The sequence below is a fragment of the Gopherus flavomarginatus genome, chromosome 1, assembly GCF_025201925.1.
Source record: "Gopherus flavomarginatus isolate rGopFla2 chromosome 1, rGopFla2.mat.asm, whole genome shotgun sequence".
Lineage (NCBI taxonomy): Eukaryota > Metazoa > Chordata > Testudines > Testudinidae > Gopherus > Gopherus flavomarginatus.
In genome coordinates, this window is record NC_066617.1 from 59,695,814 (window position 1) to 59,715,837 (window position 20,024).

The window sequence follows — 20,024 nt, forward strand, 5'->3', positions numbered from 1 at the left end:
GGGCTGGAGTGAGAAAAGGCAGGGGTGGGGCAGGGACATTGGGGAAGGCATGGAATGGGGTGGGGCGAGGGCAGTGCAGGGGCGGGAAGAGGCGGTGCAGGGGTGGGACCAGGGGCGGGCAGGGGTTGAGCACCCACTGGGCAGAGGAGAAATCAGCGCCTATGGCAGTGTGTGGTTTGTGGTGTATGGTAGTTGTAATGGTAAACTGTAGTCCTACGGCTGGAAGAACACAGGATTCAGACTGATAAATGGCTTAACTTTTCATTTCCTTGGTTTTTGTAAGGTTAATGTCAAGTGCGTTGTTTATGCAGCAACATTAGATACTTCATGGCAAAGTTTTTTAATATATTACTATTATTGGTATTGCGGTTGTACGCACGATTGGAGATGCTGTGTGCTAGGTGTTACCAAACACATGTATACATGCTGCCTTCCTTGAAGAGCTTACAATAAAATTTAAGAAAGGGGGCACACGTGCAGACATGCACCCACCACCCTCACAAAAGAATCCGAAGGAAGAGGACAGGGCGGATAAGAGTAATTGTCATATGCCATACGGTTACATGGGCTCCAATATGCTAACTTGATAGTTCTGAAACATTTACATTTTTTTTTAACATTTAGATTTTTTTTTATCAAACCACAATCCCCTGAGTCTTGCAATATTTCCTCTACGCATATAAGAGTAAGGCCTGGTCTACATTAGAAAATTAGGTTAGTTTAACTGTATGTCAGTCGGGGAAGAATTTTTCCATCTACCTAGCTACTGGTTCAAAGGGAGGTGGATTACCTATGCTAGTGGGAGAACCCCTCATCAGCATAGCTAGTGTCTACACTAAAGCACCGACTCTTGTGGTTTTATTATGAGTCTTCAATATTTTTCTTGAAGCTCCAGGTCCTGATCTCACGTGTATATGTGAAAATCTGAGCTTCCATTTAAAAGAAAAAAATAATTTTCTGGACTTTATGGTTGCAGAGAAAAGCTAGAAAACCTGAACCTTAAAGGCTCAAAAAAGAGAATGCAAATAAAACAAAGCCTCAAAAAAACTGTTTTGTAAAACATCATGATTTTTAAGGAAGTCTTATGATATTTTGTGGGTTGGCAATTATTGCTATGTTTAGAACAGGAAATGCATCCAATATTTAGGTACTGTAGTGTGGTAACCATTGGTAAAAGTTGACATTAATGGAGGAATCACTCTTTGCTTAACAATTAATCTCCTCAGCTCCCTAATCAGAGAAAAGGAACAGAAAGAATGAATTCCTCCAATCTGTGTGCCTTTTTCTTAAGGATGCCGATAATTAAGCGCAATATTCCAGGTGCAGTCTCACAGGAGCTGCTTTTTCTTGCTGTCTCACAAGGGTCCCTATCTGTAGTATAAGCCTCAAATCATTGTCTTTCTTTGGTGCCAGTTTTACAGGCCTTACTTGTTTGCCTGGACTGTTTTTAAATAAAGAGTCTTACATTGAAAGTGATTTGTCATTTTCACATGCCAGTATTCTGAGTCAGTTTACCAACGGGGGTACATGTGACAGTAGAATAGTCTCAAGCTTATTGGTATGTTCAGTAAGAGTGAAGAACAGTACCAGAGGAAGCACCTTTCCAGGCAGCACCTTTGTTCCCAGAAGTCAGACATTAGAGTAACTTTTAAAAAGTGGGATTGACTGATTTATGCGGAGGGTTTGCCTTTGCTCCAAGGGCAGTATTTCTTCGGAAGTGTAATAAGATATTGCTTAATATAGGGATTTCTAAACTGTTAAGGCTTTTGTTTTTTGACTGTGGTTGTAGTTTCTATACACATGGGTAATTAAAAACAATATTAATGTTTCACATTCGTAATTTAAAGGATATTTGGCAAAGGCTTGTGATCTGAACAGAAATTCATTTAGTTGTCTAATTCCCTCTTGTGTGATAAAGGCAATGCTGAAGAGAGTCTTGGGAAAGGTTGCAAACTTTATTGCATAAGTAGCTGCAGTTTATTTTTTGTTGACAGCTTCCATTTGCTGGTTACTCTTTGTAGCTAGAAGCTAGTTATTTGCAGAATATTCACAGCATATTATCTACATTTCTGTTAAGCTCTTGTATACAGTGTTGTGGTAACTGGTCCCAGGATATTAGAGAGGCAGGATGCGTGAGGTAATATCTTTTATTGGATCAACTTCTGTTGGTGAGAGAGAGAAGCTTCAGAGTTTACAGGGGGCTCTTCCTCGGGTTGGGAAATGTACTCGGAGTGGCACAGCTAAATACAAGGTAGAACAGATAGTTTAGCATAAGTAGTTAGCACATATTTCAAGAAACCATTCAAGGTCAAGTGGGCAGTTAACTCCTCTCCAATCATAGAGGGGAAAGGATAAAATAAAAAAACTGAGTGGAGGTGTGTGTGGGTGTGGGGGCTGTTAAATAGATTGTTGTAATAAGCCATAAATACAATCCCTATTCGTGCATGATTCCCACCCCCACCCCCCCAAAAAAAAGGAGTGGAGAGGTGTTAAGTGGCCAGTAAAGGAGGACAATAAAGGATATGGCTTTGAACTCTGAGTTTATGCTGTAGGAACCTTCCTCCAGGGACTAGTTCTTGTATTTGGTTCCTAGGTGCTATGTTGATTGGCAGACTATAAATACACACCTGGATGGTTGCCAAGTCTCACAAGATAATAAAGCTGCAGTGCCTTTCAAAACAAGCCCAAGCTGCCCAAAACAAGCCAATCCCATTCTGGTCAGCACTGGTCAGCATCCACAGAGCCACCAGCTGACTGCTGGAACAGCCATAATACCACCAGACACCCAAAAGATACCCCCCGGTGCTGCACCATGAAACCAGAAATCCCTGAGAGTCACTGATCAACAATGGTGGCATGGTGCAACTCCACTCTCCCCACAGCCCCATGGCCCCAGCTGTGCTGCAGCCCCCCTACCCAGCTTTGACACCTCCTGCCCCCTCCCCCACACACCCCCACAGCTTGCCTCCCCCCTGCCCCTCGCAGCTCCCCTGATACACCTCCCCCTGCTAGTGCAGGTGAAACACCACCACCAGAGATGCACCAACAGAAAGACCACTGAGCACAGCTGAGCATTTAATAATAATTAAAAAAAAACAGAACAAACAAAAAACACAAGCATTGCAGAACTAGCAGCCAGCAAGGGCAGGCAAATGGCAGGCTGCTACTGCTGCAGCCTTCCAGCCTATTGTTATCAGTCCCCCCTACCAAACCACAACCCCACATACTAAACCAACCACCCAGTTCCCCTGTACCTAGTAGTGCACATAGGAGGTAGCCCATGGAGAGAAAGTAGGCACTGAAGGTCATGCAAGAAGCAAGTACATGCAGCAATCTCACAACGACACTCACAGGCAGAGGAACTTGCCCCAAGCTCCTGGTTCCCTCCTTGCCCTGCTATTGCCCTGTCAATCAGGCTGACCTGGAGCATTGGCCCTGGGGCTGTCAGTCTCCAAATCCTGATTTCTTCCTATCCCCTTTCTTTTGGTGTTGGGAGAGGGATTGTGCAACCAGGGGACAACCCCGCTTTCTGGAGGGCAATTAAAAAAAAAAAGCAGCAGCCATACCTTCTGGAAAAGCCCCAAAGGAAAGCCAAAAAAGCAACAAGCTACTTAAATAGTCAAAAAAGCCCAGAAATGAGTAACAAGTGACTCAAAGAAACGATAAGCCTAGTCTGCTGAAACCAAGCGGAAATTGGCCTCTTCTTGGCGAGCCTCAATAGGTTACTGGGAGGAAAAAAGAGTGGATAGGCCCATACACATTATGTAGTCCTGGGCTGTAGAGGACCTGGGTTCAATTCCCTTTTCGACCAGAGATGTCCTGTGTGACTTTGAGCAAGTCACTTAGCCTCTCTGTGCCTCAGTTTCCTATCTGTAAAGTGGGGATTATACCACTTGCCTTCATTAGAGGGGTGCTACATTAAAGATTGTGAGGTGTTCAGATGCTACATTTTGGGGGGCATATGAGTACATAAGCCAGATAAAGGGAGAAGTGCCATTAGGACAAAGGAAACCCTCAGAGTCCCAAGGTGGAGAATGTTCTAGCTCCCTGATTTCCATGGGATTAGAAGGAAAACATTGAAATCTGCTGCTCCAATCTAATAGGAATGGATCTGTAACAAAAATCTTTGTCCGTCCTTGCTCTGAAGGAGAATAGAGGGCATTTTTCATTGCTGTTAGTTATGAAGAGGTGTATTGATTGAACCCTCTTTCTGAGCAGTAAGTCTAGTACTTACTGCGTCAGAGATCACTCATGCTGACCTTATAGTCTGTGATTTAATGTGTTCATTAATATGTTATCTGTCCTTTCAGGTGCAGAGCCATTGGACACACTCAATGTCCCAGACATTATTACCGCAGAGCCAGAGCCTTTAGACAAAGTAGTTGGGAATGAGCACTCCTTACTTGTTGATATAAAATGTTGCTGTGGTGTTGTTTGTTAGAATGTAAGCTACTCGGTGCTTAATTAGAGGTAGAAAAGATTTCAGAGTCCATCAAGTGCTTGTAATTCTAGAGTGTTCTGATGGACCATGGCTTCCAATTGTTCCATCCTCTGTTACTGTTTAATTCCTGAGGTGTGCGCCTCACCCGGTTTGATGACCTGGTGATGACTACTACGAATGAAATACCGAAGGAAACACCAGTTAGCTCATTGTTTGCTAGTTCAGGCATTTCCAAACATTTTCATAGGGTAGTTCACTTCCTAATAAGAGAAATTGTCTCATAGTCCATTTTCCTTCCAATTTACACCTACTCCAATTCTTTGCATGGAAAAAGGGCTGTTATGAAAGCATTTAATAGATTTTAATTATATTAAAATGCAGTTTAACAGCTGGAAACAAAGATGATGAGCCAGCACCACAGACTACCAGCAATTGGTCCAAGGGCTACAATGTGGGAATGTCTGCTTTAGTTTCTACCCAGGAAGGGATTTGAAGATTTTTGAAGGAATGGTCAAAAGTGTCCCCGTTTTCCTTGTTTAGAGTTTTATTTGCAGCTAGCCAGTTTGTAACAGGCTGTCAAGTGTTAGTCTGAAACACCTGTTAGATGATTTTACTGTGAAAGGATTATGTGGGCCTGGTGACTCACTTAGGATCTCATTACTGTACCTTTGAAGTGACTTTCTTGGGAGGGTGTGGCCAGAGCAGCCCTGGGGGAAGAACTGTAGGAGCAGTTAAACCTGATAGAAGGAGCAAGCTAATCTTATGGTATTTTATTGTTGCTTTCTTTGTTAATAAAGTCAAACATCAGAAGAAGAATGAATTTGGACTTTACAATGTGAGCTGAGCTTATAGCATAGATTTGGAAAGGTTCCTGTTTGCAGTTATTTGTTATGCTGTTTCTTTGAAAGCATCTGTAGGATTCTCTCTGCCCCTGCCTCTGTCCCCTCAGAGTTGGGAGGTTAGCTTTTGAGTTGTGTTCACACCTTGGTTTTGCATTTTTTCTCTGAGGCACATGTTTTGATCTTATGTTGATCATTTTGAATTGAGATTTTTCCTTCTGGGAGCTTCACCTTCCTCTCAGTCAAAGGGACAGACTGGAATATTCAGAAAGCAGCATTTATACTCAGCAGGGTGTGTGGTTTGCAATACTGCCTTGCTATCATAGCCCTCAAAGGTCAAAAAACCTTAAGAACTAGGGAAGTTCTGCCAATCTCACACTAAGCCAGAAGTGAGAATCCTGCAAGATATCTTCTAAGAAGCAGAATTGCACAATAATTTTCTCTGTCTGCTGTAGGTGATGTAATAAGAAAGAAGTGGTTTGACCAGTGGCGAAGGTAATTTTATGAAAACTTGATGCAATGATAAGAATAAATAAATAATTAGCTTCCCTATAACACTTTTCATATGAGCATCTCAAAGCACTTTACAAAATATCATTATACCCATTTTATACATGTTCTCTACTGGTAATTGTATTATCTGGTAGTGGTATTTCATAACTGTTCATCTTAAAATCAACATTTTTTTGCTTTTACATGGTTGCAGTGTACCATGTCACAATGGACCATCAATATTTTTAAATCTTTAACTAACATTGTGACTCATAAGAATTTCTGCATATTTGACCTAATGATAAAGAGAAATGTCCCACTAAAGTATTGCTGGGTTACCCTTCTAGATAATGTGCAGTCATATTGATATTAATGTCTTGTAAAATGAAGTTTGTGGTTCGATAAGGCTGTCATAACATTTCTTCCCAGATCTGGACCTTAGCGTCCAAAATATGGGGGTTAGCATGAAAACCTCCAAGCTTAGTTAACAGCTTGGACCTGGTAATTGCTGCCACCAGCCAGGAATTATACAGTGCCTAGCTCACTGTGGTCTCCCCAAAACCTTCCCAGGGGACCCCCAGACCCAGATTCCTTGAGTCTCACCACAAAGGGAAATAACCCACTTCCCTTCTCCCTCTTCCCCTCCAGGTGTTCCCTCCCTGGGTTCCTGGAGAGATATACAGATTCAAGCTCCATGAATCTAAACAAAGGGATTCCACCCTCCCTGCTTCAAGTCCTTGAAACACAAGTACCGAGAGATCTAACCTCTCTCCCCTCTCACCCAGAGGGTATGCAAAGTCAGGCTTAGTAAATCTAACACAAAGAGACTTTCCCCCTCCCTTCGTTTCTTAGCCTTAACCAGTGAAAAACACTCAAACAGGCTTAAAAAGAAAGCTTTATATAAAAAGAAAGAAAACGGACATAAAATGGTCTCTGTATTAAGGTGACAATATACAGGGTCAATTGCTTAAACGAAAAAAAATGAGTAAACAGCCTTATCCAAAAAGAATACAATTTAACACATTCCAGCAACTATACACATGTAAATACAAAAAAACAATATAAACCTATTGTCTTACTATCCTTGTACTTACAACTTGGAAACAGAAGATTAGAAAGCCTGGAGATAGAAAAATCACTCTCAGAGCCGAGAGGGCACAGACCCAAGACAAAGAACAATGAACTCACACCCAAAACTTCCCTCCACCCAGATTTGAAAAAGTCTTGTTTCCTGATTGGTCCTCTGGTCAGGTGTTTCAGGTTACTGTTTGTTAACCCTTTTATAGGTGAAAGAGACATTAACCATTAGCTATCTGTTTATGACATGCCCCCCAAATTGCAGACAGTGGGGAACCTCACTGGCGGCGATTTCTTCCTAGAACTTTAAAATAAAGAGATTAATACAACACATGCACCTTTACATATACCACTAAGTATATAACTAACAGGCTTTTACATTTTAAGAACACTTTTTAACTACTGGATTTTGGGAAACTTTCATGAGAGAGTGCATCAGCAACTTTGTTAGAAGCTCCTGAAATGTGCTGAATTTCAAAATCAAAATCTTGGAGAGCTAAACTCCAACGAAGAAGTTTCTTGTTGTTCCCCTTGGCAGTATGAAGCCACTTTAGCACAGCATGGTCAGTTTGTAGCTGGAACCGCCGTCCCCAAACATATGGGCGTAGCTTTTCCAGGGCGTACACAATGGCATAGCACTGACTGACCATTGACTTTCCCTCTCAGACAGTTTCTTGCTGAGAAACACGACAGAATGGAAGTTGTGATCCGTTGCTTCCTGCATGAGAACTGCTCCTATACCACGCTCAGATGCATCCGTGGTTACTAGGAATGGCTTGTCATAGTCCGGGGCCCTGAGCACAGGGTCAGACATGAGTGTCGCCTTAAGTTGGGTAAAGGCCTTTTGACACTCATCAGTCCACTTAACTACATTTGGCTGGGTGTTTTTGGTCAGGTTGGTCAGTGGGGCAGCGATTTGGCTGTAGTGTGATACAAATCGCCTGTAGTACCCGGCCAAGCCTAAGAAGGATTGGACCTGTTTCTTTGACTTTGGGACAGGCCACTTTTGGATAGCATCCACCTTGGCCTGTAGGGGGTTTATGGTTCCTTGACCCACCTGGTGTCCCAGGTAAGTTACTCTGTTTTGGCCTATTTGACACTTTTTGGCCTTAACAGTTAGTCCGGCCTGCCTGATGCGCTCAAAGACCTTTTCCAGGTGTTCTAGGTGTTCGGCCCAGGAGTTAGAAAAAATGGCCACATCTTTGAGGTAGGCAACTGCATATTCGCCCAGTCCTGCTAGTAGACCATCTACCAGCCTCTGGAAGGTGGCGGGTGCATTTCGCAGCCCGAAAGGAAGGACATTAAATTCATACACCCCCGCATGGGTGACGAATGCTGACCTTTCCTTGGCAGGTTCATCTAGCGGTACTTGCCAGTACCCCTTTGTTAAGTCTATTGTAGAGATGAACTGGGCACGTCCCAACTTCTCCAATAGCTCATCGGTGCATGGCATTGGATAGTTGTCCGGACGAGTTACCGCATTTAGCTTATGGTAGTCCACGCAAAAGCATATTTCCCCATCTGGTTTAGGTACCAGAACCACTGGAGATGCCCATGCACTGGTAGATGAGCGTATTATACCCATCTGTAGCATGTTCTGGATCTCCCATTTTATAGCAGCTTGGGCATGAGGAGACACCCGGTAGGGTGGTGTTCTAATTGGGTGAGCATTACCTGTGTCAATGGAGTGGTATGTCCTTTCAGTCCGTCCTGGGGTGGCTGAGAACAATGGGGCGAAGCTAGCGCACAGCTCCTTTATTTGTTGCCGCTGCAGACATTCCAGGGTGGTTGAGAGGTTCACCTCTTTCACGCCACCATCTTTTTTCCCTTCGTAGTAGACACCTTCAGGCCACTCAGCATCATCTCCCTGGACTGTAAACTGACAAACCTGTAAGTCTCTGGAATAGAAAGGCTTGAGAGAATTAACATGGTACACTCTGGGTTTTAGAGAGGAATTGGGAAATGCTATGAGGTAGTTAACAGCTCCCAGGCGCTCTTGGACCGTGAATGGCCCTTCCCATGATGCTTCCATCTTATGGGCCTGTTGCACCTTTAAGACCATAACCTGGTCTCCTACCTTGAAGGAATGTTCTCTGGTATGTTTGTCATACCAGGCCTTTTGCTGTTCCTGAGCATTTTTTAGGTTTTCTTTAGCAAGCGCTAAAGAGTGTCGGAGGGTGTTTTGTAGGTTGCTTACAAAGTCCAGAATATTAGTCCCCTCCCATTGCTGCTTCACCAACTGTAATGGCCCCTTAACCTCGTGACCATACACAAGTTCAAACGGTGAAAACCCTAAACTGGGATGTGGTACAGCCCTGTAGGCAAACAGCAACTGCTGCAACACTAGGTCCCAATTATTGGAGTGTTTGTTGACGAATTTACGTATCATGGCCCCCAAAGTTCCATTAAACCTTTCGACCAGGCCATTGGTTTGATGGTGGTATGGGGTGGCAACCAAGTGGTTCACCCCATGAGTTTCCCACAGTTTTTGCATGGTCCCTGCCAGGAAATTAGATCCTGAATCTGTAAGGATGTCGGAGGGCCAACCTACCCTGGCAAAAATGTCTGTTAGTGCGTGGCACACAGCTTTAGCCCTGGTGTTGCCTAGAGCTACTGCTTCCGGCCATCGGGTAGCAAAGTCCATGAAAGTCAGTACGTACTGCTTTCCTCTGGGCGTCTTTTTTGGGAAGGGACCCAGAATATCCACAGCTACTCGCTGAAATGGGACCTCAATTATGGGGAGTGGCTGGAGAGGGGCCTTGACCTGGTCTTGGGGCTTTTCCACCCTTTGGCATACCTCACAAGACCGGACATACTTGGCAACGTCCTTGCCCATCCCCTCCCAGTGGAAGGACTTCCCCAACCGGTCCTTGGTTCTGTTCACCCCAGCATGGCCACTGGGATGATCATGGGCTAAGCTCAAGAGCTTTTCCCGGTACTTAGTTGGAACCACCAACTGCTTTTGCGGATGCCAGTCTTCCTGGTGTCCACCAGAAAGAGTCTCCTTGTATAAAAGTCCTTGTTCTACAACAAACCAGGATCGATTAGAAGAGCTGAGAGGTGGTGGGGTGCTCTGTGCTGCCGCCCAAGCTTTCTGAATGCTGTCATCTGCTTCCTGCTCAGTCTGGAACTGTTCCCTTGAGGCTGGGGACACCAGTTCTTCCTTAGACTAGGGACTTGGGCTTGGTCCCTCTGGAAGCGATGTAGGTGATGGGGTTGTTTCCGTTGCTGATGAGCCACTTTCCGCTGGTGCACCAGGGGTTATTTCAGGCTCTGGCTGAGCCTCTTGGGTATGGTTGTCTGCTGCTTCTGCCAGTTCAGGCTCGCTGGCACCTTCTGGCATTGGGGTTGAAGATGGATTTGCAAGCACTGTCGTCAGTGCTGGCAACGGTTCTGGTGCTGGCTGCTTTCCCAGTTCCTGGTCTGGGACTGGAAGCACTGTGGCTGTTTCCGCTGTTGGCATGGGATCCGGGTCCCCGACCTCTGTCTGGGTCTCTGGTAACACAGACAGGGCCCCTGTGGATGGCTCAGGAACAGGAATGGGTCTGGAAGCTTGCCGGGTTTGGCTACGTGTAACCATTCCCACTCTCTTGGCCCGCTTCACCTGGTTGGCCAAGTCTTCCCCCAGTAGCATGGGGATGGAATAATTGTCATAGACTGCAAAAGTCCACCTTCCTGACCAGCCTTGGTACTGGACAGGCAGTTCAGCTGTAGGCAAGTCTACAGCTTGTGACATGAAGGGGTAAATTGTCACTTGGGCCTTTGGGTTGATGAATTTGGGGTCGACGAAGGATTAGTGGATAGCTGACACTTGTGCCCCCGTGTCTCTCCATGCAGTAACTTTCTTTCCACCCACTCTCAATATTTCCCTTCGCTCTAAGGGTATTTGAGAGGCATCTGGGCCTGAGGATCTTTGGTGTGATACTGGTGTAATGAACTGCACTCGGTTGGCGTTCTTTGGGCAGTTGGCCTTGATATGTCCCAGTTCATTACACTTAAAGCATCTTCCAGCTGACTGGTCACTGGGTCGAGGTGGGTTACTGGAGACTGGGGAGGTGGAAGAATAGGGTGTCTGTGGTTTTCCTTGGGTTGTAGGAGGGGCCTTGGGTTGCCCTCGGTTGTAGGGTTTATTGTCGGTGTGCCCCCTTGACAGTAGCTTTCTTGCTTTCTGCCACTTCCATCCATTTGGCTCCAATCTCCCCCGCCTCGGTGAGATTTTTGGGTTTTCCATCTAGTATGTACCATGTTATGTTCTCAGGAACACCATCCAAGACCTGCTCCATTTGTATGAGGAGGTGCAGTTCATCCAAGGATTTAACATTGTTTCCTAATATCCAGGCCTCATAATTTTTCCCAACATAGTAGGCGTGTCTGGGAAATTACACATCTGGTTTCCACTTTTGGGTTCTGAAACGCCGACGAGCATGATCCGGGGTTATCCCCATTCTGAATCTGGCCTTGGTTTGAAACAGTTTATAATCATTTATTCTGTCCTTTGGCATTTCAGCCACCACCTCTGCTAAGGGTCCACTGAGCAGTGGCCTCAATTCTACCATGTACTGGTCTTCAGAGATGCTGTACCCAAGACAGGCTCTTTCAAAATTTTCCAAGAAGGCCTCGGTGTCATCACTTGCCTTGTAGGTGGGAAATTTCCTGTGTTGTGGAACAAGTATTGGCGAAGGGTTGTTAGGATTGGCTGTGTTTTGTTGCTTAGCCTTTTCTAATTCCAGGGCCTGCCGGTGGGTTTCCCTCAGGAGTTCCATCTCTCTCCTGTGGGTAGCCTTTTTTTCTCTTTCTCTCAGCTCCATCTCTTGTAGTTTTTTTTCCATATCTCGCCTGTGCTCTGCGTCTTTGATTTGTTCCTTGGCCTCCATTTTTGCCTTAGAAGTCATGGTTCCTGTTTTCTTGTGTTGGGGTGCCCTCCAGTGTTTATTGTCTGAACTGCTGGCTCTGTTGTCTCCTGGGGTTTGCCTAGCAACAGTGCCTTTTTTTTTCTAGCTAATCTTTTAAATGTAAAGTAAACCAGAAAAACCACTTTATTTGCATGTGTGTTGTGCTGGGTACTTAACTCTCAATCAGAGTGCTATAGTATAACAAAAGACCCTTAATAGTTCCTTGCTTAATATGCAAGCTACTACCAGGAGAGAACAGAAAAAAAATTTATCTCTGGTTCCTTTTAAAACCAAACCCTCTCTGCTTAAAAGCCCCTAGCAGAGAAAAGAAAAATATAATATTCCTACTGGCTTCTGGATTCTATCTATCCCACCCCTGCCACCGTGTCATAACATTTCTTCCCAGATCTGGACCTTAGCGTCCAAAATATGGGTGTTAGCATGAAAACCTCCAAGCTTAGTTACCAGCTTGGACCTGGTAATTGCTGACACCAGCCAGGAATCATACAGTGCCTAGCTCACTGTGGTCTCCCCAAAACCTTCCCAGGGGACCCCCAGACCCAGATTCCTTGAGTCTCACCACAAAGGGAAATAACCCACTTCCCTTCTCCCTCTTCCCCTCCAGGTATTCCCTCCCTGGGTTCCTGGAGAGATATACAGATTCAAACTCCGTGAATCTAAACAAAGGGATTCCACCCTCCCTGCTTCAAGTCCTTGAAACACAAGTACCGAGAGATCTAACATCTCTCCCCCCACACCCAGAGGGTATGCAAAGTCAGGCTTAGTAAATCTAACACAAAGAGACTTTCCCCCTCCCTTTGTTTATTAGTCTTAACCAGTGAAAAACACTCAAACAGGTCTTAAAAAGAAAGAAAAAGGACATAAAATGGTCTCTGTATTAAGGTGACAATATACAGGGTCAATTGCTTAAACGAAAAAAAATGAATAAACAGCCTTATCCAAAAAGAATACAATTTAACACATTCCAGCAACTACACACATGTAAATACAAAAAAAAATATAAACCTATTGTCTTACTATCCTTGTATTTACAACTTGGAAACAGAAGATTAGAAAGCCTGGAGATAGAAAAATCACTCTCAGAGCCGAGAGGGCACAGACCCAAGACAAAGAACAACGAACTCACACCCAAAACTTCCCTCCACCCAGATATGAAAAAGTCTTGTTTCCTGATTGGTCCTCTGGTCAGGTGTTTCAGGTTACTGTTTGTTAACCCTTTTATAGGTGAAAGAGACATTAACCCTTAGCTATCTGTTTATGACAAGGCAGTACAAGAAATGCCAATTTTATTTTTCACTGAACAAGCATCTGACTGTGCACACCACGTAATTGTAGTTTGTAAGCCTTTATAGACAATACCCATTTTTCTAATGGAACATTAAGTGAAACATAGGAACACAGTTATGCATAAAAAGCCATACATTTTTAAATTGAGTCAGTATAAGCAAACAATGTTAATACAGTATCACATTCCTAGTTCTCTCATAGTAATAGATACAAAATTAAGTAAGTAAGTAATGGATATTTTTCAGGTGGCTTTTTCCATTTTATCTTGATTATACAAGATACATACAATGATTGAAGAATGCGAGAACTGCGCATCATGGAACATCTATTCCACAGTATATGCAGCATTTTTCCAGATAGTCTGAGCTAATAGAGATGAATGTTTGCCAGGCAGTGCATTGGATTTTGAGATGTGAAGAGAGAAATAAATTCTTTAACTTGTAGAAAACAAAAAGGTTGAATTTTTGTTTTCTGCCAATGCTGCTGGAAGTTAAAACAACTCGTTGCTATTATATCGATCCTATCCAAACACAATTATTTATACTGTGACAAAGCTGAGTACTTTCCTCCCATGCACCATTTTCCACAATGACTGTCCTTGACCACCACCAGAAAATGAATTTGATTTCTCTAATGCAAAAGGTAATTGGATTTTTCTTTATTGAATGCATCCCTTTAATGACTGTCTTTGCTTCTGCCAATTTAGCTGCAAGTGACCTGACATTGATCTGATGATAAGACTTAAAATAAATGCTGGAGCTAAGAGATGAAAAAGACCAGCTGTCTGATATCAGAATGAACATTTCCTGCCTCTTCTTGCCATTTTCCTCAGCAAATGTCACTTACTTGAATGCCATTCTTATAAAACACGCTGCTGTAATAACTGGTCACACAGCCGCAGATTGCTTCCTTCTAGCAAATATAATAAGTACTTCCCAGAAAGTACTCTGGAGAAAACATTTTGAAAATTGAATAAAACCCACCCGGTAATCATCTGTTTCCCTGCAAATATTTATTACTGTACAGAATCTTCCTGGAACTGGAAAAGTATTGCTGAATGAAATTAATTAAATCTTTAGAGGGGCCTTTTAAGCATTAAATATGTATCCAAATATTTATTTATTTAACTTGGGTGGTTTTAACATGGGTGATCGGAGAAAGGAATTACAAAAGGAAATAGTATTTCAGGATACAATCAATTCTTCAAGCTAAGAATAATAGAATCATTGGAGTACATATTTGTTTATATACCATATATGCTTAAAGTTTTCATCATCATTTAGGACCCAGTTCTGCAATGTGTTGAACACCTTCATCCCCTGAGGTCTGAGAACCCTAAAGTTGGGAGATGAAGTTGATTCATATGTGGCTTTGATTTAAACCAGGGATTGGCAACCTTTGGCATGCGGCCCATCAAGAAAATCCGCTGGCGGGCTGGGATGGTTTGTTTGCCTGCAGCATCTGCAGGTTCGGCCAATCGCAGCTCCCACTGGCCGCGATTTGCTGGTCCAGGCCAATTGGGGCTGCGGGAAGTGATGCATGCCAAAGGTTGCCGATCCCTGATTTAAACATAGGGTTTGTGTTCCCTTTGATAAATACTATAAAATGTCTTTGAATGAAAGTACTAATTCACATGCTAGCTGATTAAATTAAAAAACCCAAACCAAACCAACTCCATGCTTCAAAAATAAACCAAGAAGAAAATAAAAATAGAAAAATCTCTGTAAAACTGGGTTCTATTTGGAAGTGAAGAAAACTAGGGGGCGGTTCTGTTGAAATCTCTTTAGGAGTTACTTTTATATTTATTAAAGTAGCTAATAGTTTAAACAGTGTAGTGATGCTAGTAGCAGACAAACATTTGTTTTACTGCATTTCACAGCAAGTACTGTGCACTGACCTTTTTTTAAAAAACTTGTGTATGTTTTCCCCGCCATTGGATTTTCTAAATAGCATGGTGTATGAAATGACTATACTGAATTTTTCAATACTTTATAAGAGTGTTAATCTGAAGAAAAGGATATGGCTTTTTAACACGCCCAAAGATCATGGCTATCCAAATCCATTGCTTTAGTTCAGTTTAGGTTTTTTGGTAAATCATGCAAAAGTAGTATGTGTGTATGGGGCTCTGGGCAGAGCTGACAGATGGTCTGTTTAAATATGAGTACTGAAAATTAGAATAAGCTTTTCAATTTTTAAATACCGTGTAAGAGAACAGCACAGGTTTTAGGGTCATGTATGGCCTTTACTCTGTGTGCACATTTCTCTTTGGCATCTGGGATTGAGAGCAGATCGAGGGTAGCATATGGCCCTTACTGCACAAGCTTCCCTGACTTCAACACCTTGGACTGCAATTCAGATTTCATAGCCAAAATTCTGCTGACACTATGCTCATAGAACTTGGACTTACCTCCCTGGCTGGATTGGAACCATATTCTTTGCCTTCTTTATATGACTATGAAGAAAGTAACCTACATCCATTTTTTCCGAGATCTTCATAAGTAACTGGCTCATTTAGATTAGCTTCTATCCTCTCTGCATCTTTGGCAATGCATGAGCCTTCTCACATCTCTCAGGAAGGCGTACATATCAGTTCTAGAAGGCAAACCAAAGTTCATGTAGGTTTTGAATAAGAGAGCTGCAGATAATATCTGTGTTCAGATTTTCAGTTTAGCTGTTGTTACGAATGTTGATTAGAATGATCTGAAATGAAAAATCTTTTGTAATCTAAAAATTTGTGTTTAAAACTTTGTGACACTGATTTAAAGCTAAATGTTTTCCTTCTTCCTCTATAGGTCACTGATATGATGCTTCAGGACAAGACCTACCCTGACTGGGGGAAGTCTGCCAGAGCTTTCTGGAAGAAAGGAAATGTTAGGATCATTTTATTCTGGTAGGAAAAGAGTAAAAATCCAATTATTGTAAGTGAGCCTTGAATAGACATCCAAACCTCTGCCAAAGTACCTTCTAACACTTATGTCAGTGAAGAACTTTGAAGTGAATACATGATAAGAATAAAACTGGCAAAGGATTTAAGCTATATTTTCTAACAAAATGTCATACAATATTTGTCAGCCTGTTAAAACAATTTTTATATGAATAGAAAAGCTTTACGGCAATTTAAATCAATGCTGCATATGCATACACATCCTCTAATAAGAATATATGACAGATGAGCCAAATTTTAAAATTACCTCAACCTGGCTTCTGTTTTTTATCCAGGCAGTTGTGGGCACAAAAGTGTAGGATCAAAATTGCTGGCACGTGGGATAACATTAAGATGTCTAATTACCTGTTTGTCCCTGTATATAAGTTAACTAGACATCTAAATTAAATGTGGTAACATTTTGCATTCACAATTGAATGTGAATGCAAAAACAGATTGGGCCCATAGATTTTTTTGAGAAAGAATATAAAAAGTAGACAAGAAGTCTACTTCTTGTTATTTAGCCAATATGGCTAAATAACAGGGTACAAGAGTTATATGAACCGAAAGGTATGCTTCACAAAATGTAATTCCAGCCCAGCCCAAATCATGCTAATAACAAGAAATATAAATTATGGCAGATAGAATGAAAAATGGAAACTCGATGGTCTAAGAAGGAATTTGAAGAGCATATTGTCAAAGACATAAAAAGGATAAGACATTCTTCAGATATAGGAAGCCTATGAGAATATCAGTGAGTGTTATTCTAGCGAAGGATAAAGGGAGAAATTCAGGAGGTTATGTTGTAGAGAAGCTATATGATTTCTTTGCATCAGTCCTCACCAGAGAGGATACTGGGATACTTACTTTTTTTCAGGTAATAAAGATGTGATACCATAAGAAATGAAGGTGTCAAAAAGAGGAGACACCCAGGAGTTCTGGAGTAACTTAAGAATGAAGGGGTCAAGCTAACAAAAATATGCAGCTCTCATTAAAATCAAGTATACTGGAGGACTGAGGGTTAATAAATGTTGTACCTGTTTTTGGTTTTTTGGTTTTTTTTTTTTTAAGTGATGGAGTGATTCTAGCAATGACCAACCACTGGCAGTTCAGTACCAGGTAATCTGATTGAAATGATAATTATGAATAAAATATAAAAAAAATCCTTAGACTAATATATGATAAAAGAAACCAGCATAGCTTTTCTAAAGGAAAATAATCCCTCTCTGATCTATAAGAACTCTTTTGAGCATGTCAGGAAAATAGTAGATGAAGGAGAACTGGTGGATCTAATGTATTTGGATTTTCAAAAGGCCTTTGACAAAGTTCCTCACACGAGACAATTAAGAAAACTAATAAGTCATGGAGGGAGAGATAAAGCAGATTAGAAATTGGCTAAGAAAGAGATAACAGAAAGAATAAAATAGTCTTTTTTTTGTCATGTTGCAAACTAAAAATGCGGTGCCCCAAAATTCTGAACTAGAATTAGTATTTAACCATGACCTGAAGGAAGGATTGCACAGTAATGTGGTAAAAATTGCAGATGACATAAAATCATTTAGGCTTGTCAAGACTAGAGCAGACTATGTGGGATGTAAGAATGCTAGGTCAATGGGCAGAAGAATTGCAGATGAAATTGATTGTTCACAAATGCAGGGTAATATATAATGGAAGCAATAATTATATATATAATAATTACATTATGCTCAGGGTTTACTGTTTTCCTCCTGAACATAGTTGATTTCAGGCTCAGTTATATATATATACTGAGCCTGAAATCTACTATGTTCAGGGGAAAAACAGTAAACCCTGAGCATCATTGTGGGCAGCACAATGAAAACCTCTGTTTCAGAGGTGGGAGTGGTCAAAAAGGCAAACACAATGCTAAAATACACATCTGGCAGGCTAGAAAAAATCAAGTCATGACATAAATCAATGGTATGCCTTCATCTGGAATATGGTATTAAATTCTAGTCAATCTGTCTCATAAAATAGAGAGCTTCTGGTGAAGTGACTAGTTAGTCATGAAGAGACTTTCATTAGAGAAAAAACTGAAATACCGAGACTAGTTAGGGGACAAGTAAGAAGTGCCATGGTAAAGATATTTTATTTTCGAGAGAGAACACTGCAAGACACAGAGAGCAATCAAACACTATAAAAAAAATCAATGTTCTTACAAAAGATGTTCTGAATTTTGTACAGGCCAAAATTGTATAAAGCCATATTTGCTTTCGCATAACAGTCACACTAAAATTGCCACAAAAAGTTGAAAATAGAAATGGATTAAGTAAAAAGTTTCTTTTCATAAATATGTTTAAAATAAAGAGTGTTTTCAGTGAGGACTCAGAAGCACAAAGGGCGACATAAACTCTTTTATTTGTAGCTATCGGCAATGAAATAAAATCACCTTAGGCAAGACTCCATATTAAATAGAGATATTATTTATATAGTGTGTGTCAGGCATACAGTAACAGTAGACGTGTGTTTTTTCTTATGAGGAGGAGAAACGGAGAGGGAAGGCTAACTAAAATTATGGGTGGTAATATGAAGTATTAGTCTTTCTTTCTTTGCTCTGTTTAGGGACTTGTGACATAAATGGGTTCATTTTGGTAAGCTGTCCGAAAGGAACATCCTAAGTAGAAAATGCCACAGAAATATAGATGGCACATCTGCGTAATTTGGATTTGTTTCAGTTCAATGCACTATAGTTTAGTTACTCAAAATAAGGGATAAATCACAAAGATGGTAACATTTTAAACATGTCAGAAACCTAGGACTGAACACAAAATAGGTGTGCTATTCAATACCTGATGTACATGTGCAATTACAAAAATAGTGCAAACAAACTGGATATTTGAACAGGCAAATTGCTGATAAGGGTCAAATCCTCCAAGGTGTCCCTTCATGGGCATCCTTTGTGCATATTCACTATGATATAGTCCATAGTGTCATGATCACATAGTGTTTTTTCCACAGGTCTCTTCTCTCATTCAGTGCATAGAATGGACGCGCAAGGGGAAAAAATTAAGGTCTCGCAGGCAATTGTAAATCTGGCATTTCCTAACATTTGTGTGCCTGACTTTGGAACCTATTTAACTTCCTTATATTTTTTGCATGTCATATCTATCTAATTTTCTTTACATTTCAGCATTTTGTTTTTTTAAACTAGATGTCATCTTCATTTGATTCAACAAGTTAGGAATATAGCTCAAAAAGAGTCAAAAATTGTATGGCTTATTCAAAGAAATTGATAAAAAATTACTCAATTACTACGGGAGACTATCTATTTTATGTTTAAAAAAGACTATGTTAAACATGGTTCATTGTGAGATTTCTTACTATGTAAATATAGGAGTTTCTATCTGAGATTGATAGCCCTGTCTCCAGAATGGAAATTAAGCATGAGCTTTTTAAATGGTTTTTCTGTGATGTACCTAATTGAGGCTATGACCTGATCAGCTGTATTTCAATAGTTCTTGCTTTGCAGTAGTCACAATAATAAATGCATTACTGGAGCATTATGTTGCTTTTACAGATTTGAAAGCTGTTCTTGTATTTGTTTCAAAAGACAGCTTATTAAAATTAGTTATTTTCATTGTGAACCGCATTTAAAAGAACTAAATAGATTTCATAGCTTTGTCAGCCTAAATTGAATGCTGCCCCAGACAAAACAACTCTTTTATTAAAGTTAAGATTTCTAGACTGTGTTATCACACAAGTGTAAACCAATACACAGCAAGGAACCCTATGTTATTCACCTCCCCTGCCCCCATTTACTTCACTCATTAACTCTTTTTTTCATTCTAAATCAGTTGTTTTCAGTCAGGGGTACGTAGAAGGTACCACAAGTCTTCTAGATATTTATCTAGTTTTACAACAAGGTACGTAAAAAGCACTAGCGAAGTTAGTACAAACCAAAATTTCTTAGAGGCAATTACTTGTTTATACTGCTCTGTATACTATGCACTGAAATATAATTACAATATTTATATTCCAATCGACTGATTTTATAACTATAGAGTAAAAATGAGAAAGTAAGCAAATTTTCGGTA

The 20,024-nt window shown here is 41.2% G+C and overlaps 1 protein-coding gene across 6 annotated transcripts in view; it reads left to right on the forward strand.

Moving 5' to 3' along the window:
• TMEM117 (transmembrane protein 117) overlaps positions 1 to 20,024 on the forward strand; it is a 393,879-nt gene that overhangs the window by 262,942 nt on the left and 110,913 nt on the right. For all 6 annotated transcript variants that reach the window (XM_050936249.1, XM_050936255.1, XM_050936256.1 and 3 more), the window contains one exon: positions 15,842 to 15,939. In XM_050936249.1, coding sequence (XP_050792206.1) covers positions 15,842 to 15,939 — 98 coding nt within the window. The remainder of the gene's footprint in view (positions 1 to 15,841; positions 15,940 to 20,024) is intronic.